This window comes from Gigantopelta aegis, chromosome 10 (genome assembly GCF_016097555.1).
Source record: "Gigantopelta aegis isolate Gae_Host chromosome 10, Gae_host_genome, whole genome shotgun sequence".
NCBI classification, from domain to species: Eukaryota; Metazoa; Mollusca; class Gastropoda; order Neomphalida; family Peltospiridae; genus Gigantopelta; species Gigantopelta aegis.
In genome coordinates, this window is record NC_054708.1 from 4,412,157 (window position 1) to 4,429,119 (window position 16,963).

A 16,963-nucleotide genomic window follows, 5' to 3' on the forward strand; every position below is an offset into this window, starting at 1 on the left:
GATTTTTAAATGTTAGTATCCAACTGGGATACTGCCCAAAATTTTTAATCTTGAACACTGTGCATTCATACAAAATCAGTTGATGACACTCACAAGACTAGGGTAAAAGAAGACATAGTCATCCGTGCGTCAGATACTGACATAGCAGTCATCATGTTGTATCACTGCAGAAAGTTTGAGTCGCCACTGTGGATGGATGTTGGTACAGCTGTCAAAAATAACCACAGATATATCAATATAACCGCTATTTACCAGATACTTGGCCCTCAGATATGTGCAGCATTACCAGGATTCCATGCATTCACCGGTAGTGACTACACTGGATCATTTGTTTGCAAGAGAAAGTTGAGACCATTTGCTAAGCTGGAAACAAATACAGAAGTACAAAAAGCATTTGAAGATATGGCGATTGAAGCAGTCATATCACACAAATACCCTGCAAACATTTACCGCTAGCATCTATGGAGCAAAGAATACAAGCAAGACAACACTCAATGCCTTTTGATACAAGATATTTGAAAAGGGTTATGGACCAAAGTTAATGACAAAGAATCCATTGGAGAAGCTGAAGGACATAAATCCAAGTGCCATTCCACCATGTTTGGCAGAGCTAAACATGCATATGAAACATGCATCCTTTGTTGGACAAATGTGGGTGAATGCTGATCTCACCGATATCCAACAACATCCAACTACATCAAATGGATGGGATTTTGACAACGGATATTATCAACCAATATGGCATGAAGGAACACAACTGCCAAAAACCCTCATTCCAGATGAAAACGAGATTGATGATGATGACAGCATCGAAGACGAAGAATTGACAGTATCATCTGATGATGAAGCAGTCCTTTCTGAGGATGAATATTAAGGAAGGTGAAAGTTGTTTAGCCAGGCAATGAAATGGAACCAGACTGGAACTCAAGTTCTGTTTTGATCAATAACTTTATTTCTGTCTGGTGACTAATTAGAATAATGAACCTTCAGTTGAATTTTGATCACATTAATAACTTAGTTTAGATTTAGGGATGCACTTTTCGTTTTGATCTAGTCGTGGAGTTCAATTGCATTTAGTATAACCATGTACTCATATTCTTTATTCATGCTGTGGTTTTGGAGAAATCCCATTTTTAATTCATGTGTTTTGGCACGGAATCGAAAATATATTGTGTGGCTTGCAGCTTGGACAGAATTCTCCTAAATTTATTATTCAATTGAGTGGCCATTACATCACCCAGAACCATCACCTATGGATTGTGTGAACTACATGTAGCTTGTATCATATGTTTGGTATACCAGGCTTTTCACTGTTCAACTAATATAGTACACTCAGAATTTCACTAGACACTGGCGAAAACAATGGATCAACGTATGTATAACTATTACAACAGTTACTCTTGTTCATGCAAAAAGTATTGCTGCTATAACACTCACACTGAGTAAATGTAATCTTTCACTGTTCAAATGGGGAAATAGTCATATTATCATATTCATATAATAGTACAATAAAATAGAAAACTATTTAGTTACATTAATAATACATTTTCATTTCACACTCATTGCATTTAAAGTGGACTAACTACAGGAGTTGACATTAAGAATCACGGGTCTTGTTTATCATACCAATAAAGAACATTAATGTTTTGATGTACTCGTGAATGCTAATAAACCTGATATTGGGCAAACTGCGACCTTTGACCTGAAGTGAATTCAGTACAGGGGTTGATATTTAAGAATCATTGATCCTTAGTCGGGGAACCCTAAGGAATATTTTGGCATCAGTTTCGTTGATGTACTCAGCCATGCTAATTAAATGTCTAATTAGTGTTAATTAGGGGCGTTCTTAAGTGGACTAAGTACAGGAGTTGACACTTAAGAATGGTGGATCTTAATTAGTATATCAACATAGAAAATTTTAACATTAGTTTCGATGATGTACTCGATCGTGCTAATTAAACCTGAAACTGGGTGGATTTTGACCTTTGACCCATTCTTAAGTGGATTCGGTACAGGGGTTGACACTTAAGAATGGTGGATCTTAATTAGTACATCAACAGAGAACTTTTTGGTGTATGTTTGATTGGTGTACTCAACTATGCTAATTAAACTTAAAATTTGGGGTATTTTGAGGGGCAGCCCCTCGGAGTGGTACAGGATATGACACTTAAGAATGGCCATTTGGGGGTCCCACAGCCCACACCTTCAAAAGGCCTCAGACCTTTTGTACTCGCAATGCTAATTAAAACTCTCTGGGCTCCCGGACTATATCCGACCATCGTCAAATACTGCTGTTGAATCGTCTGCATACATACTTGTGTTACAATGTTCAATGTATAGTGGAAGATCATTTATGTAGGACAGAGAATAGTTGTACTCCATTTTACCGACACTGTACCGGAAACAATCATTTCTGTGAAATCCGAAGGTCTGAGAGTTCATAACTACATATATGTGTAACAAATACCATATGTTAGACATCGTGACTATGTGTCACAAATACTGTATCTGTTAGACATCATGACTATGTGTCAAAAACACCATATCTGTTAGACATCACGACTATGTGTCACAAATACCATATCTGTTAGACATTGTGACTGTGTCACAAATACCTTGGTGTCCTTAACCATATGTCTGATGCCATATAACCTTAAATAAAATGTGTTGTGTGCGTCGTTAAATAAAACATTTCATTCTTTTCATGACTGTGTCAAAAACACCATGTCTGTTAGACATCATGACTATGTGTCGCAAATACCATATCTGTTAGACATCATGACTAAAGTACTAAACAAAATTATACCCAGGTGATTTTCCAATCTTATATAACAGGGAATTCCATAACTAATATATAAGACTGGAAAATCACCTGGGTATAATTTTGATTAGTACTTTAGTCTATTTGTCACAAATACCATATGTTAGACATCACGACTGTCACAAATACTGTATCTGTTAGACATCATGACTATGTGTCAAAAACACCATATCTGTTAGACATCATAACTATGTGTCACAATTTAGGGCTAGCTCTGGCACTCACAAAGTTCGCCAATTGCAAATTTTAGAAACAATTGGCGAAATTTATTTTAATTTGGTGAATAAATTTCTTGTAGTTACAGCAGTAATTGTTATTTTATTTGAAAATACCTGTGGTTTTTGCAAATTTTAAAGTGTAAATAGATGATCTGGCAAAGTTTTCTGATCACCCAGAGCTAGCCCTGCAATTGTTAGACATCATGAGTATGTGTCACAATTACCATCTGTTCGATATCTCGACCATGTGTCACAATTACCATCTGTCAGATATCTCGACCATGTGTCACAATTACCATCTGTTCGATATCTCGACCATGTGTCACAATTACCATCTGTTCGATATCTCGACCATGTGTCACAATTACCATCTGTCAGATATCTCGACCATGTGTCACAATTACCATCTGTTCGATATCTCGACCATGTGTCACAATTACCATCTGTTCGATATCTCGACCATGTGTCACAATTACCATCTGTCAGATATCTCGACCATGTGTCACAATTACTATCTGTTCGATATCTCGACCATGTGTCACAATTACCATATGTCAGATATCTCGACCATGTGTCACAATTACCATCTGTTCGATATCTCGACTATGTGTCACAATTACCATCTGTTCGATATCTCGACCATGTGTCACAATTACCATCTGTCAGATATCTCGACCATGGGTCACAATTACCATCTGTTCGATATCTCGACCATGTGTCACAATTACAATCTGTTCGATATCTCGACCATGTCACAATTACCATCTGTCAGATATCTCGACCATGTGTCACAATTACCATCTGTTCGATATCTCGACCATGTGTCACAATTACCATCTGTCAGATATCTCGACCATGTGTCACAATTACCATCTGTTCGATATCTCGACCATGTGTCACAATTACCATCTGTCAGATATCTCGACCATGTGTCACAATTACCATCTGTTAGTGAACATTAGACATCTTGACCATGATACAACTACCAGCTGTTAGATGTCTAATGGTTAAAAATTAGTTCATGTGTTGTTAAACATTCCTTTCCTTCAATACGAAGGACAGTAATAGATTAAATGAAGCATTCAGCATCTTCATCCAGATGCCCATGCATAATCAGATATACACCTGTGTGTCTGCGTGTCTGTGTGTTCATGCGCGCACTGATCAATGCAATGGGATGTACTTTTGAAATAAAATTCACTACCTAGAGAAAAGCAGTTTTTGTCCAGTTTTAGTGTTGCACAAGTAAACATTAACAACCGGAAATAATAGATCTACAACATACCTCTGAAAATCGCTGAGGTGCTGTGGCCATTATCACATAAAAACATCAGGATACATTCACCTAAAAGACCAAAAACAAATAAACCATTGTTTTAAAGGTGCAGGATCCTATACATGTATGTAGCATCAAGTGCCACATTTTGCAGTTTTTACTTTTACAATAAACAAGGCATTATAAAGGCTGCAAATCCCCTGCACAATGTGGATGTTAAGTTGTCAAAAAATATATATTACTTGGAAATAATTATGTTACAAACTCAGAATCTAGTCACTTTAAACGTTTTATTAGGTATTAAATAAAATTATCAGGTTTGTTATTGTTAACACACAATAAATGGCAAATTGTTACAGATAAGACATAATTTAAAAATATATATATATATATTGATAAAAATAATGTTATAATTTTGTTTATTTCCAATATCATTAACTCAAGCCATATATATATGAAATATGTACAGGCCTTAGATAATATACAGACAATGTATTCACATTAAAGGTAGAGTAAACTCAAACAAGGAATTTATGTGTTCGAAAGATGCATACCCGGACCACCAACACATACTGACACTTTAACAAATGAAAAACGCGTTAATTTTAGAGTTAATAAAAAAACATGATTATTCCTGCTAACTGGGGGCAGCCATTTTGTTTCATTTTTGTGACGTCCGGTGGTATAGCTTGGGGCGAAGTGATATCAGCTCCGTCCGTCTGCTCCATGTACAGTGTAAACAAATGCTCTAATTTACGACAAGGCGCTTCGCTTTCATCAACCTGACTTGTAAAACAACATAAATGACTTGATAGTATATTAAACTATTTAACTAAATATATTTCATTTTGCATCAATAGAACGAAATGGAGTTATAGTTTTTTTTGTTTTTTTTTTAAACTGAAGAAAAAAATGCATATTATTAAGCCTATTGGTATGCTACATTCGAGCAAGTGATAATTTTCTTTTCTTTGGGACTACGTAATTGGTAAGTTTTGTGATTTTAGATGGGATGGTCTACTTAATCAAGGGTTTTACATAATTACTTACAATAATAAAGCAAGAAAGCTGATCGATTATGATTAGAGGGATATGCGTGTGGTAACACCCTGTGATTTTAATAAAAGAGGCATGTCTTTTTAGTGTGTCTAGACACAGTGTCTGGGGACCGTCTAAATATACACCTGCCAATCAGGAACTACAGGTACAGGCCACAGAAAGAAACAACCAATTAACTATTATTACAGAATATTGCGATGCATCCGCAAAAATCAGGTATGTTTTGTTTCTTCAGTACGAAGACTAATTCCTGATGTGACACGTTAGGTATTACTTAACCACCAGCTCGCCAGAGGGCGTATGTTCACTGGGATGGTACAAAATGGCTGCGCCCGTTATATATAATAGCCGTCACATTTAACCGTTTTATTAATTAACTATACAATTATACTTATTGATATTAAGCAATAATGTGCATTATATATCGTTGAATACGCATACCAGGTCAAATGCCTTGATTGTCTCCTCCTCTAATAATTAATTTATGAACAGTCACACTGCATACTACTGATGTGCTGTAGTTTCTTATTAAATATACTATCCTAAACTATCGAATTCCGTCCCCCACTGAATTCCGTCCCCCACTGAATTCCGTCCCATATCACTCTTTCTAATCACACTGCGCAAGCACAAACTTGAATACCACTGCATATGTAGGCCCTATCAACTAACCAAGCCTCGATCAATCAATATTAAAAATGAGGGTGGAAAATGTTAAGATTTTTTTTCTCTCCCTTGTACAGTACCGGTGATTCTATTATTGCATACAGGAACCATATCCAAAGGTTATAATATATAACCTTTATAAATGAAGAGACTAAGATTTGACAGATCGGTAATGACTGTCATGAGTTTTGTCTATATTTAGTAACAAGTCACATGACCGACACTCTTAGTGTGTGTGTGTGGGGGGGGGGGGGGGGGAGGGGAGTATGGAAGTTTGTTTGTGTCTGATCCACAATTGTTATTAAAAGACAACACTAATTAGTAGATTTTTTACTGTTTGTAGAAGGAAGCTTTTGCTTCTTTTTTCAGCCACCTATAAACGTTGTTAGCACAAGAAACCCATTTTCCTACATTCATGAAAATTTATTGACTACTTGAAAAGCTGTTAAGAGGCATGACTGTTTACAAAACATCTAAAAAAAAATCAAATTCTAAAACAAACTCTAAAGAACAAAAAAGCAAAGGGAACTTTCTAATTTCGAACACAGTGGTGTTGGTCAACAACCAATGTTCACCAAAAACGTGTAGATATTTTCATAATTCACTTGTGACATTCACATGAGACGGATTTCAATGGTGTTAAAAAAATTACAAATATAATTCACTTCCTGGTGGGATTTTTACATTTGGCAAAGGTAAGTAATTAATAAAAAAAAAGTATTATTATTTTACTCTGTATTGGACAAGGTAACCAATGACATTGTTAAATTTATCCGGTTGTTGGATTGAAAAAATTTCTGTTAATGTGACGGAATTCAATAGATCCAGGATACATACCCAGCTGAGGTACAGTATGTTGATTTCGCTCAGCTTCAGCTGACAGAAAGTAAACAGCTAAGGCACTAATATCCAAAGACAGAAAATTACCTAATATTTTATTTGGTCATGAATAATGAATAAACAGAAAAAACAAAAAAAAAAAACACTTAAAAACTATAATAAATATATTTATTCCTGTGTGTGGGGGGTGGGGGGTGCAAAACGACTCTGTACGAATGAGATTTATATGAGGGGACAATTAAGGCATTTGGCCTGGTATGCATATTCAACAATATATTTATAATGCACATTATTGCTTAATATCAACAAGTATAATTGTATAGTTAATTAATAAAACAGTTAAATGTGACGGCTATTATATAGAATGGGCACAGCCATTTTGTACTATCCCAGTGATGGCAGCTACGTAATATCTAACGTGTCACATCAGGAATTAGTCTTCGAACTGTAGAAACAAAACATACCTGATTTTTGCGGATGTGTTGCAATGTTCTGTAATAATAGCCATCCCAGTAAGCCAGCAACAATTAATATGAGCCGTCACACTCGAAAACCTACAACTTAGCATGACATCAGAAACCGAGTAAATGCTGCTCAAAGTTTGACGTCACATGTAAACACTGGAAGTAAAAGTTGACATGCTGTTTGCGTTGTTTGTTTTGAAGAATTTAGAAGATGACATCTTCTTTACATGAAGATAAGTTTGAAGTAAACATATATCTGTATGTACAATAGTGTTTGGGTTACTATTTTGTATTTTGTACCCGAGAACATTGGTCGAGATCGTTAGCGATACCATCAGTACTTTGATATGTACACAGCTACAAGCATAGGGAGAAGTCCTATATATATATCGATATGATATGCAAGTATAACACGTTTTAATAACATACATGATTATACATAACAAAGTTCAACAACTTTTCCAGACGTTAAATACAATATTCATAAGTTAGACCAAACATCAAATTAGGATCGTATCGGGTTGCATGGGCCTACCTGTTCTGTGGACTACAACCAACACCACTATTTCTACTCCTATTTCTATAAAATTTATAATCTAAATACTGAAAACTAAATCATTTCCTACAACAACAAAAAAATATATATATCTATAAAAAATTAATACTATATTTTTAGTTATTTATTTTACCATCGTTTGCAAACAAATTTACTGTCGTCTGCACACACATTGCGGTACAGAACAGAAACGTTTTATTTATATACCTTTATTATACGTCATGATGTCATTGCATATATGCTGGCCTAGAGATTAGTAGATCAATTCTCGAAAGGTTGTTTCTCCCTCAACCAATTTTATTATTATTATTATTATTATTATTATTATTTCTGTGTGTGTATGTGCGTGTGCGTGCGTGATGATTATTAAATTATTATAATATCTGTTCACTTTACTCACTTCACATCATTTGTATAGGAGTTGGTTTTCTTTCCTTACAGATGAATATTTTAATTTTACAAGAGCCTGAAGCATGCCTACTGTTTGAGGCACATTTTGGAATTCAAAATAAAAGACCCAATATTAAGAACAGTGGAAATGGAAGAAACAGTATCTGTGTTAGATGACGAGCGGGACGTAGTCCAGTGGTAAAGCGCCCGCCTGATGCGCGGTAGGTCTGGGATCAATCCCCATCGGTGGAGCCATTGGATTATTTCTCGTCCCATCCAGTGCACAACGACTGGCATATCAAAGGCCATGGTATGTGCTATCCTGTCTGTGGGATGGTGCATATAAAACATATGTTGCTACTAACAGAAATTGTAGTGGGTTTCCTCTGTAAGACTATAGGTCAATATTACCAAATGTTTGATATCCAATATTGGCCATATATAGCCGATGATTAATAAATCAATGTTCTCTAACTTTAACTTTATTGGATAAATATGATAAATACAGTCCAGTATATGACAATAATACTGAACATAGAATCAAACACTTATCTGATGATAACCACTTGCACCGACCAGTGATCCATAACTGGTTCAACAAAGGCCATGGTTTGTGCTATCCTGCCTGTGGGAAGCGCAAATAAAAGATCCCTTGCTGCCTATCATAAAAGAGTAGCGGCGACAGCGGGTTTCTTCTAAAAACAGTGTCAGTATGATCATATGTTTGACGTCCAATAGCCGATGATAAGATAAAAAAATCAATGTGCACTAGTGGCGTCGTTATATAAAACAAACTTTACTTTATAACACCAGTGAGCAGAATGACACTGAACCTGATCCAATTAGCACAAGTTACAGAAAGGATGCAGTGGATTGTCTTCGTCTGAAAATCAAATTTATGACCAAATTTTGAAGTTGAGGGAAATGGAAAATGAACAGAAGGGAAAGATGGTTACTGTATAGGCTAGCCCGAGTACTTGGGCTACGTGTAGGCCTATTGTTGGGTATTGGTCAACTTTGTGAAAAGACATACCCCTTGTTTTAATATTATTTTAATAGATTTTTGGGTATGGCACTATGGAATTGAATGCAACCACAGTGAACAGGGGATATAGGGGGACTCCCCCAGAAAGAAAATGGGGTTAAGTTTAGGGTTAGAGTTAATAAAATCATACAGTAATGATAAGAGTAATTCATTTTCTCAAAAGGTTAACTTAAAAACAAACAATTGGGGTATGGCACCATACCTGTTTTACCCTCTGGCAGAAACCCTGGTTGCAATATGTAACAGAAAATTTAAAAACATTGGTGCGAAATGTTGTAGTTCACTAAATTTCATATCTCTCACTAATTAGTATCAGCCTACATTCATATATGGGATCTGTAGATTAATTTTTAAAAACTGAATCGGAATATATCGCTTTAAATGTTGTTTTTTTAAATCGGAATATATAACTTAAAATACTGCGTAAAAATAAAATGGACAAAGTAACGATTCTAAATCAATTGATTTCATTGAAATTGGGCGGGAAGTAACCTAGAATAAGGTAATAATGTTGAAATTTCATTTTGACGCGGTCTACGTTAATTTTGAAAATGTGACGTCATTAATGCCAGTGTATTTTTACAAAATATAATTAAGATAGAGCCCAAATACCCAAGATTTAGTTTTGTACGGTTATTACCTGTTATTTACCAAAAAATCAAACTACTTTTTTTCTAAGTTGTAGGCTTTCCCATGTGACAGCTCATATATTATTTTTTAATACAAAAGAAATCACCATTGTCAAAATAGCTGTATTATGTTTTGTACCTAAATTAACCCATGTCCTGAAATAATAATTAGAGTGTTTTCTTGGTTAATTGGTCTTTTCTTTCCGTGGCCTATACCTGTGGTTCCTGATTGGCAGGTGTATATTTAGACGGTCCCCAGACACTATGTCTAGACACACTAAAAAGACGTGCCTCTTTTATTAAGATCACAGAGTACTGTGTGATAACCGCATGGATACCCCTCAAATCGTAATGAACATTATCAGCCGTCCTGCTTTATTTCTGTAAGTAATTCTGTAAAACACTTGATTAAGTAGACTATCCCATCTAAAATCACAAAACTGACCAATTACGTCATCCCAAAGAAATGAAAAAGTATCACTTGGGTATCGTGAGTGGTCGTTTTTGCTCGAACGTACCCTACCAATAGGCCTAATAATATGCATTTTTTCTTTGGATTTTTTTTTAAAAGAAAAATACTACAACTCCATTTCGTTCTATTGATGCAAATTGAAATATATTTTGTTAAATAGTTTATTATATTATCAAGTCATTTATGTTGTTTTACAAGTCAGGTTGATGAAAGCGAAGCGCCTTGTTGTAAATTTTAGCGTTTATTTACACTGTGCATAGAGAAGATGGACGGAGCTGACGTCACTTCGCCCCAAGCTATACCACCGGACGTCACAAAAATAAAACAATATCATGAATATCAATATGGCTGCCCCCAGTTAGCAGAAATAATCATGGGTTTTTTAGTAACTCTAAAATTACGCATTTTTCATTTGTTAAACTTTAAAAGTGTCAGTATATGTTGGTGGTCCGGGTATGCATCTTTGCAACACATAAGGCTTTAATGATGATAAGGTTCTCGTTTGAGTTGACCGTACCTTTAACTTTAAGGCCAACCAACCCAGGGTGAATAGGACTAAGGACGAAACAACACTGAACCAGGGTTAGAAATGGTTTTAGGGCGAAACGATCCGGAATCATCTCAGATGCAAAAAAATGTATTCACCACAAGACGTTTAGTATAATTATGTTAGCAAACACCACAAAAATATAGTAACTGAGCTACTAACTCTCTTTGCCTCGCTTTTGGAAATCGACTGGTTTAGTTTGTAAGTCTGTCGGTTCAACTCGATATTTTCCGGAGTATTTGGAACGCTTCCACAAAGTACGGATTCTCCCGAGGCATTCGCATTGTTCCGAATATTCTCTAAGTTTCGTCCCCAAAAGATTCTGTTCCATATGATTTCAAACTTTTAATACCCCCCCCCCCCCCCCCCATGCAAGGCTATCATGACTTCGGAATATACTCATTTGATTTCACAATAAAAATGAATCGAATTGGGGGGGGGGGGGGATACGAAGGGGGTGGCGACTTTAGGGGGTAGTTAGATCTATAACATTAGATCTATAACATGGCTGTTGTTTTCTTCTTATTTTGTTAATTTTGTCTTTCATTTACATTTTAATCAGATTTTTTATTTTTATATTTTATTTTATAATTTTAACTACATTAAATTTACTCAGGGTCCAGATTAAATGTTATATACATGTGCATTCCTTTTACCTACAAATTAATTTTAAATAATCCAAAAAGAAAACACCTTGAAAAACAAATTAAGGCCGGCCCCTTTTTCTAGGTAGGGTAGGGTTCCTAAAAACACTTCTCTTTTTTTTTCCTTTTTTTTTTTTTTTCATTGTTTCTTTTCTTCTTCTTCTTCTTCTTCTTCTTCTTTTTCCAGACAATATTTTTTTTACATATTACATATACATTGTAAGGGACATGCCTTTTAAAAATAACACTTGAATTTTAAAAACCCCCCACCTCATTAAGACAATACCTCGCCCTTTATAATGTAAGTTACATACGTGGGCGTTTGGGGGGGGGGGGGGGGAATTAGGACCAAATTCGTAGTGAGGTAAATATGTTACGGAGCAAAGACAGACATGGGTCAGAATGACAACGTATTACTCGCCGAAATTTGACGATTTTAATTCTGGAGTTTGTACCAGTCTATTACAACTAAAGGGACGCAACTGGTCTTCCTGTGCAACCAAACAAATATTTTGTTTACAAGTTTGGAACGCAACAATAAAGATGGGAGATGTTCCGTCGGAACAGTATATCCTTGATATTATTCAGGATATCAGGACTTCGAAATTATATACGGACTTACTTAATGCCGCTCATTTTGAAGCAAGCAAGCCTGGGCATAGGATATCGGATCTTAAAAAACAGGTTCATGCTGGTCTCGTGAATTCAGGATGGGACAAAAAGCTGCGGAATGCAGTCGCAAAATTCATACAGACGCATCCTCATGTGCAGCATCCATATATTCCACACGAGCACACAAAGGAACCTCTTGTCCACTTGCGAAAAGCACAACAAGCATGGGAGAAGAAAATACTGAAAAGTTTGAACAGCATGTGCACTGAACTGAGTATTCCCCTTGCCAGAAGGCGTCCTGAAAGAGATCAAAAAGATATGTCTATGAGATGGACAGAGCTGGGAATCGATGGACCAGATCTCAGTCAGATTCGACCAGTCTATGCTCCAAAAGATTTTTTAGAAGTTGTCATTGGATTACAGAATCCAAACTTTCAAACGGGAAATGCAAACGGTTTTTTCAATCTGTTGGGGATTGTCCAGATTCCCTTGAAAGTTAGAGAAATCGACGAACTGCGGATTCAGTACAGTGACATGTCAATCAATCAGTGTCAAACAGGGGTGGACGATTTCGCAGATATACCTTCTGAACTCTTTGAGAGTGAAAGAGTTAAACTGGGCAAGAAGGTGCTTGCAGCTTGCCATGGGCCTCTTACACAAGAGTATGCAAAGAAGGGCTGTCCCGTCAGCCTGCGAGGTGACTTATGGTGTCAGATGCTAGGTATAGAAGTGCAGGACATAGACATTCTCTATTTTGAACAACTCAAGTCATATGTGTTACAGCATGATCTTCTAGTTGACAATTTGCTGTACAAAGATGTGAAATTGACGGCTACAAATGATGACCAATATTTTGTCTTTGAAGATTTCCTGTACCAAGTCTTGTTGCCGTTTTCCAGGGACACTTGGCTCTTAAATCACTTCAACTACACGAGTTCCCTTCCACCGAAGTCCTATATTTGGGGTAAACTTGGTGTGGAAGAATTTGCCGTTGTGTATCCTCCCAATGGGGTTATTCCATTCCATGGTTTTGTCATGTATGTAGCCCCACTGTGCTATCTCTACAGAGAACCGGTGAAGCTGTATTATGTGTTCAGAGAAATGTATTCACAGTACTTTTTTCGCCTACACAGCATTTCCTCCCATCCCCAGGGAATCGTTGCTCTTAGTCAGATGTTTGAAATCTTGCTTCAGAATGATGAACCAGAAATGTTCTACCATCTCAGAAGTATTGGTTGCCAGCCACTGAAGATCGCATTCAAGTGGCTCATGCGAGCCTTCTCGGGCTTCCTTTCCAGTGACCAAGTGCTTCTTCTCTGGGATAGAGTGTTGGCATATAACTCGCTAGAAATCCTACCCGTTTTGGCTGTGGCTATATTTTCGTTTCGCAAGACGAATCTGATGAAGGTGACGACATTCAGTGCTGCTGAAGCTGTCCTTGCAGACCTAACAACTCTCCAAGTGGTTCCTCTTATTCAGCTAGGGCTGTTCTCCCAGTGAAAGTACTTTGCATGTGTATTACTATTACTGCAAGCTGACAAATACACACATACATGTATTTATAAGTATACAACATGTGTTTTGTGGTGCTCACATTGGATTTCTATATATATATATATTGGTGATTTCCCAAGAAATTAGGCAAAGACTTTTGTGGCATTTTCGGGGCACTTGTTTTTCATTAAAAATACACAAAAATTAAATGAATAAACATTAATGTAATTTATGTGCTAAGCAGCTTGCTTTAATAAATGAATGGCAAAAGATATAAAAGGCATATTTTATTAATTAATAATACCTTTTTGGGTGTTTTATAAAGGCAATTTTTGAATTAATTAGTGCTTGTTTAATCTCAGGGCAGCATGGTACTAATTATGGTAAGATGGTGCTATACTATTGAGGCATGGTGCTCCACCATGCTAAAACAAGCTAGGGAAAACACTATATATGAAGCTGCTTTTTCTGAAGTCTCCAGACAAAATCAATAATTTGGGATAATTAGTTTAGTTGACACAGCTACAGATGACAGTTTCACTATATAAATGTTTCAATTATGAACTCATTATGCACAATGCCTTGTTGTATCAACGTGTATACCTGTAGGTATGTAGGTGAACAGCAGTTTAAAATAAAATATAATATTCAGCATTCATTTATTTTATTCTGTTTTTGACTCACGTCTCATTGATTTACCTAGGACATGCGGTAAGGGCTGTGCCTAACCTAAAATGTTGAGACACAAACATCAGCTGGACACGTCAATATTGTTTGATTGTTTTTCTTATAGCTTTCCGAAGTAGCCTAATTAATATAAATAATTCAAGTCAGTTTGACGATTACTTGTTTGCGGAACTTGAGGGTGTACGTGTATTGATGTAAGATGCAGTATACATGTCCACTGTATATAGTTACACGATGGGTTTGGGTGTGCATCATTCTAAATATAATAACAGGAATGGACTTACGTTTATGTAGCAAGTATTGACCCCATTTCTCACTCCAGCCAGTGCAACATGACTGGTACATCAAAGGCTGTGGTATGTGCTATCATGTCAATGGGATGGTGCTGCTAATTGAAAAGAGTAGCTCATGAAGTGGCGACAGCGGGTTTCCTCCCTCAATATCTGTTTGGTCCTTAGCCATATGTCCGACGCCATATAACCGTAAATAAAATGTGTTGAGTGTGTCGTTAAATAAACCATTTCATTCCTTCCAATTATTGACCCCAGTCAAATGAAGTCTCGCTACAAACCCCCGAATAATATACACGTAGCTTTTTCTTTCGTTTAAATTTATTTTCATGTTTATATCCAATTACGGTGTAAGCATGCTGTCCTGGGCACACGTCTCAGCTATCTGTCTAGGGCAGTGGTTTAGTCGTTAAATCTCGCTCTGGATGGGAGCAGGCCTCCACCAGTCCAAAATACTGACTCGCGGGTCAAACTCGACCCGGACCCGAGTACCCACCACTTGCGCTAGATGATGGTGAGATTAAAGAATAATGTTAAATAACATGCATCTTAATTCCAGCACTGAACATGAATGCCAAATCATGCCATTGTATTGCATTTAGAAACCGGTTTATATGTTCAATGTTGTGATGGATGGATTGTCAGTTTAAAAAGAGAAACTAGCGCATGATCTTATAATTATTGTGTAACCTATATCGTTGATTATCTACTGCTGAAATTATTGTCCTACATTGTCCAATGTATTATATACTCTTCAAAAGAAGAAACGCAAAACCACATTGTCGTAACATTTGGAGAATTGATTTAATTATTGAATGGTGAGTCCGATAATTACCAAATGTTGCAGGATTGTTCACAATTCACTCTAGTCCATTGTGAGTAAGTGATAGGACACACCACCAATGTCAAGGTCATCTGGAGTCAATACCGGGTGTGGCCTCCGCGTGTGTTGACAACTGCCTGGCACCGCCTGCCCATTGAAGCAACCAGAGTACGGATGACGTCCCGGGGGATGGTGGCCCACTCGGCCTGCAAGGCTGCTGCCAGCTCGGGCAGGGTCTGGGCTGTGGCTGTCGGAGGCGTCGGTCCAACTCGTCCCATAGATTCTCAATTGGGTTCAAATCCGGTGATTTCGATGGCCAAGGAAGGACATTAATGTTGTTGTTCTGTAGGAAAGCCGTTGTGAGACGTGCTGTGTGAGGCCTGGCGTTGTCATGTTGGAACACTGCGTTGGCGTTGGCCATAACTGGAACGGTGTGTGGCCGGAGGATCTGGTCAATGTAGCCCTGTGCATTCAGGTTGCCCTGCACGTGGACCAGGTCAGTTCTGCCAGTGTGTGAGATGGCTGCCCACACCATGACACTACCCCTGCCGAATCTGTCCACTTCTGCACGCAGTTTGCCGCATAACGTTCACCACGACGCCTATACACGCGACATCTTCCATCATGACGTCGGAGCAGAAATCGGGACTCGTCACTGAACCACACCTGTCTCCATCGCAGTTGAGGCCATTGCCGATGAATCTGGCACCACTGCAGTCGGAGTCGACGGTGTTGTGGTGTTAAGATGACACCTCGAACTGGACGTCTGGCACGAATTCCTACCTCACGTAGGCGGTTCCGTACGGTCTGGTCGGATATCCTGCGCAAACCTGGTATTGCTGCGGCTGTGGAGGTGGCAGTAGTCAATCATTCCCGAAGGTGGCGTACCCGGATGTAGCGGTCCTGCCCGGGGGTAGTGACCCGTGGTCGACCGGATCTAGGGAGGTCACGTGTTGGTCCATGTTGCTGGTAACGGTCCCACAGTCTGGAGATGGTGCTTGGGGACACATGGAATGCCCTGGCAACGGCCGTTCTGGATTCGCCTGCGTCTAGTCGGCCGATGGCATTGTTTCTCTGCGGTTCACTGAGACGTGGCATGTCCTGGATTGTCAACTGTCGGCCAGATACAGAGGCCAGGCAAGCGAACACCCTGCACTTTTATACTGTCGGTGTTCATGTTGCACGTGCAGACAACGCACGTGCAGTGGTGACATGGTTTGCACGTGGCTGCGTTTTTGCGAATATTCACATTTTGGAACTTTATTGTACAGTAGCTGCGTTTTATCGAATGTAACCGTGGGAATGTGTTTGGGACATGCAATGACCTTATATTCACAAAGCATGAACCGGTAGGAAACATAAAATCGGAGTTATAACCCATTTGTACCCTTTTGCGTTTCTTTTTTTGAAGAGTATAGTTGAGCATTGTA

At 37.8% G+C, this 16,963-nt stretch overlaps 2 protein-coding genes across 3 annotated transcripts in view; one reads left to right on the forward strand and one right to left on the reverse strand.

The window, feature by feature from the left end:
* The window catches only part of LOC121383261, a 31,101-nt gene extending 19,898 nt beyond the window's left edge, over positions 1-11,203 (reverse strand). The window contains exons 1-2 of one of the 2 annotated variants that reach the window (XM_041513171.1): positions 11,146-11,203; positions 4,325-4,384 (exon numbers count right to left, since the gene is read on the reverse strand). In XM_041513171.1, coding sequence (XP_041369105.1) covers positions 4,325-4,354 — 30 coding nt within the window. In that variant the 5' untranslated portion in view covers positions 4,355-4,384; positions 11,146-11,203. The other variant, XM_041513172.1, reaches the window with a different exon arrangement.
* Positions 11,204-12,080: 877 nt separating this feature from the next.
* On the forward strand, positions 12,081-14,385 carry LOC121383156 (TBC1 domain family member 19-like). Its single transcript, XM_041512983.1, has one exon. It carries the CDS (start codon positions 12,171-12,173, stop codon positions 13,737-13,739), a length of 1,569 nt encoding a protein of 522 aa, XP_041368917.1. The 5' UTR covers positions 12,081-12,170; the 3' UTR covers positions 13,740-14,385.
* Positions 14,386-16,963: the final 2,578 nt, after the last annotated feature.

Coding starts and splice junctions, on each gene's coding strand:
- LOC121383156 (XM_041512983.1), top strand. CDS start 12,171: ATGGGAGATGTTCCGTCGGAACAGTATATCCTTGATATTATTCAGGAT.